Source organism: Gadus morhua, chromosome 11, assembly GCF_902167405.1.
Source record: "Gadus morhua chromosome 11, gadMor3.0, whole genome shotgun sequence".
Lineage (NCBI taxonomy): Eukaryota > Metazoa > Chordata > Actinopteri > Gadiformes > Gadidae > Gadus > Gadus morhua.
The window spans coordinates 8,612,326-8,617,325 of NC_044058.1; the positions used below are offsets into that span (position 1 = coordinate 8,612,326).

The following is a 5,000-nucleotide window of genomic DNA, read 5'->3' on the forward strand; positions in this document are numbered from 1 at the left end:
TGTGAGATTGTAAATAAACAGAGCAAAAATCATCAATTATTTTATCCGATAGTTCGAGCTCGCGCCCCGCTCAGGGTTCGGGGATGGATTCCCCCTTGAGCGACTGATCTCGGAGCTTTGAGATCGGGCGTACACCTGTTGGACCGTCCTTATTGCTTGGCCGCGGTTTCATGCCGAGGCTAATTATCATGAACAATTCCTACCGGTCGGTTGTTCCGGGTACCCCGCTGGACCTGCGCACCAGGAGCCGAGACGAGATGAGTAGAGGCAGTCGCCCGCCGATGTCGGACTGCGACCGTAGAACAACTGGAGGCGACCGGGTCCGAGCTGAGACGGACACGTCGGGATCCGCGGGACGTAGTCTTCCACGCCGCAGGGGAGTGGAGCAACACCGGGCGGACGCGTTAACGATTTCGACCGTGCAACTGGACACAGGATTGGGTCATTTATTGTCGACCCCACGAACCCCCACGAACTCCGAGTCCAGGACCTCGTTATCCACGGACTCCAGCCACGTCAAGAGGGCGTTTGACAGGCGCACGCCGGATCAGATCCCGTCCAGGCTGCCTTTGAGGAAACGTCCATTTCCCATTGAAGCAGAGACTTTGGCACAATCCACTGTTCTACCAGACACGAGAGACCAATTCCTCACAGAAAACACGGACACAACGCCGAGGCAGAGTCCTGCAGAATCCTTGAGAGTATTCGAGAGTAGAGTGAGGAGGGCGAGCAGTGAAGCAGCGCCAGCAGCAGCAGCTGCAGCACCAAAGTACAGAAGATTGGAGCCGCCGGCTGTACCGTTTCCAGATGTGTTTTACGGGGGCCATGCACACACATATTATGGTAGGGGTGGATGTTGTTGAAGGAATGATTCGCTTTCCCTTTTTTGATCATTTGTAAGACTCGCTGCTAAATTACTGGCTCATTTTACGCATATAGCTATAAATAACAAATGATGATTCCTTCTTATTTTACCTTCACCTAGCGGTCAATGTATAAAGTGAGAAGGTGTCAGATGATTGTCATTTTGAAGTAATTTGAAAACACACTAGCCTGTGGTCTGAGACGGTGTATCTTACGTCTTGGCTGAAACCACAACGTGTGGTATACTCAGGTGAGGTTATTCTTGCTCAACATGCTGGCTTTTGACCCACTGTCCCATGTCAAGGTATCTAATTGTAAAGTTTATGGAACAATCTTTCCTATGCAGCATTTGTTAATCAAAAATGACCACTCTTCTAGGGAAATCGACGCAAGAGGAGTTTTCAAGCTGTCATAATAGTTCTGCATATGTGCAGATTCACATATCCTGCATCTTTCACAAGGCTCCATACTCCTAGTAATCAATTATTAGTCATCATCGGCATACGGTTTCTATATTCATCATCTTAGCAGTAGCTCAGTGGGTCAGCTCTAGCTGCTTTTCCCTCCACCAAACGCCAACATAGACATACACACCTTGATAAAGACCAGCCGTTTCTTATCTCTTACACACACAAGCACACACGCATACACACACACGCACACACACACACACACACACACACACACACACACACACACACACACACACACACACACACACACACACACACACACACACACACACACACACACACACACACAAACAAGTGCACATGAGCCGTTATACATTTGCCCAATATACCTACTTTTTGTCCTTCTTTCTTCATCTCTCCTGCTCTCTCTATCATTTTCTCTTCCTCTCACTCCTGCTCTGTTACTCTATGAGCAGGTCCCACTTTCCCAAGGAACTCTGACAGCTTCCTCTTTCCAATGCTACCCCTACCCCTTCCTCTGGTCTCCAACGTTGCCATGGCGATGCACCAGGACGAGGATGGAGACACGTATGTTGTTGTTTTTTTCATCTAAGGCTGGAAATGTATTGCTTTGAAAAATTATCCTATCATCATATCGTATGAATCAGCAACACTCATTTGCCCTGTCTTCACCCCCCACCACAGACCCACACACACACGCGCACACACACAAAATACACACATCTGTATCAGGGGATCTATCATACTACTTATTATAGAACTAGGATCTATCCAAATGTCTTTTATGAAGTAAATCACAATTTTTTCTTTAAAACACACATAAGCAGAATATTGCTAGATTGGCTACTTCCAAAAGTTATATAATTAGATGTACAGTTTGACGTGTCACTTACTCACAGGGTTTGAAAGCTACTCACTGTGACCCATTTAGTTTTTTTGTACATTCATATTGAAACTGCTCCATATTTCACAAGCGTTGATCCGTAGGACCACTGTATTCTGTAATAATCAAAGCCTGATTGAGTGAATAGCTGAAACATCATCATTCAGTTCCGGGGAATGCCTGATACAATCACCTTTGTCTTCTGTTTTACAACCGTCCACTCATCTGGATGTTTTAATATGTTAAAGTCACAGTGGAGGCTAAATGTTGTGTGTGTGTGTTTGTGTGTTGGTTTCCATAATCAATGGATCCCACAAAAGTATAATTTAGTGTTTAGTCATATGGTGATTGGATTGCGGTGGGCATGTGAAACGTTAAGCAATCGACAAAACAATGAACATTTCTCAAGAATCCTCTCAACAAAAATGTTAACTGTCATGCTTGGGCACCTTGCACGGTTGGTAGCCCACACACACACACTGAGTCAGATGACAGGCTGATACTACCAATGCACCTGCAGTCATGTGACCGGCACCCTTGCATGTCCAGGAATCTATCACGCCGTTGTGGCTTATTGCAATATCAGTGTCATTTGCATCCATGTGCTGCTGAGATCACATGGCGATGACGAAGGCAGCGCTGTAACTAGTGACCATGGCCCATGGGGAGCGGTGCTCTGAAATCAAGTTAGGGCTGCCGTTACGGCATGAAATACATGAAGTAACAGGAATAAATATGATTCCTAATGTCAAGCCCATAACAAGCCTCAAACACATCGGCAGCATGCATGTACATTATTACACATTCAGAGGACCATTTGGAGAGGCTAACCATCATGCACTTAATATTGTGGAGTACACATACAACTAAATGTGATTAATAAATGCTTAAAAAGCAATGATAGGCATACTTGAGCAAGACGCCTACCGACGTACACCTAGGTGCTCATTAATTACATGTATTTAGAACAAGAATCCCTGCGGCTCAACTGGCGGTGGACACCAGTGCCTGCTAAACAGCTCAATGATAAATAGGTTCATTCTAAATGCACACTGATGCATTGCTCTGGCTTGAACATAAGTAAGCTTGGTGATGCCTCCATTTGCATAATAATGTGTTGTATACCAAATTGGTATCTTCTTATTCTATCGCGGTGAGCTTGAACTTTGTGTTGACACAGAAAGAGACATTCTCACCCCTTTTCTTCAGACTCGCTGTCTCTGTCTGTATGTGGATAACGTTAATGTGTGCGTGTGTGTGTGTGTGTGTGTGTGTGTGTGTGTTTGTGTGTGTTTGTGCTTGTGCGCGTGTGTTTCTGTGCGCGTATCTGTGTGTTTTTGTGGCTGCTCTTGCGTCAATGGGGTGTTCGTCTTCTGTTCTCAGCGCTGTTGAGTTCTTCCGTTTCGGGAAAACCTGCCAGTAAATAAGTGTGGTCTGTCAGGTGTCTCTCTCTCTCTCTCTCTCTCTCTCTCTCTCTCTCTCTCTCTCTCTCTCTCTCTCTCTCTCTCTCTCTCTCTCTCTCTCTCTCTCTCTCTTGCGCTCTCTCTCTCGCTGTGTTTTAAATGAATGGGTCTAAAAACCCAAACATCCTTTCTCGACTTCCTCATTTACAGCTTTCATTCTCTCCTTCTTGCTCATTTTCTCTCACACCTCCTTTTACCTTTACTTGTCTCGGTTTCTTTTCCTCAATATAATGTGGACGCTATGATGTCTGTGAACATCACACTCAAACACACACACACACACACACACACACACACACACACACACACACACACACACACACACACACACATACACCGTGCATGCACGCATGCATACGTTCACACACAACACACACACACACACACACACACACACACACACACACACACACACACACAGACACACACACAAAACAGCCCCACACACAACCCCCCCCCCACACTCACAAACACACACCCACACACACACACACACACACACACACACACACACACACACACACACACACACACCGTGCATGCACGCACGCACGCATACGTTCACACACACACACACACACACACACACGCACGCACGCACGCACGCACGCACGCGCACACACACACACACAAAACAGCCCCCCCCCCCCACACACACTTATTCAAGAAAAACACAAATGAATGAAGCACTCCGGGAAGACACAAAAAAATGGAAAGAACACAATTGACAAAAACACACATGTATGCACCTAGGACTACGTTTCCGTTGGAGGCCTCAAGGAGCAGAACAAACTCCCTTTCGCTTTATTCAGGGTATTAGAGACCTCTCTCTGTAGTCCTCTTCTTGTGCGCTCCCATGTCCCTAACCCTTGTGATCAGAATAGAAAATGGCAAGGCTTATGGTTTTCATTTCTTGTAACTCAGCTGCGGTGTACCTTTTTTTGAAAAAACAATTCTCTCTCCGTCTTGTGTGGATGCTTCTCATGCATCTCACCGCCTCACCCCTAGCCGGCACCACAAGCCACGAGCACCGCTTCAGTCTACCATTAATGACTGTGGCCGTCGCCTCAATTAACCAGACAGGATAGGCCTACCGCATACACACCGCTGTCGTCAACCTCTCTCTCCTTCTCTGTCCTCTCTCATCTCTCCCCCCCTTCTCTCCCTCTCGTCCTCTCTCTCTCTCCTTCTCTCTCTTCTCTCGAGCGTGTCTCATGCAGCCAATGAAGAAGAGCTTATGGTCTGCCCTTTCAGCAAACAAACAAGATTCAATTATAATGGAATTACATTTTTTAATCCATGTGTAAAGTGGCGAGGGACAGTTCCCAGATGAGGGGGATTTTGATCAGTGGGCGT

General features: G+C 46.4%; 1 protein-coding gene across 1 annotated transcript in view; it reads left to right on the forward strand.

Annotated features, from left to right (window-relative positions):
- bcl3 (BCL3 transcription coactivator) overlaps window positions 1-5,000 on the forward strand; it is a 19,268-nt gene that overhangs the window by 587 nt on the left and 13,681 nt on the right. The window contains exons 1-2 of the mRNA XM_030369623.1: window positions 1-843; window positions 1,754-1,865. The exon at window positions 1-843 is cut by the window's left edge and continues 587 nt beyond it. Of these exons, the coding sequence (XP_030225483.1) occupies window positions 171-843; window positions 1,754-1,865 (785 nt within the window). The 5' untranslated portion in view covers window positions 1-170. The remainder of the gene's footprint in view (window positions 844-1,753; window positions 1,866-5,000) is intronic.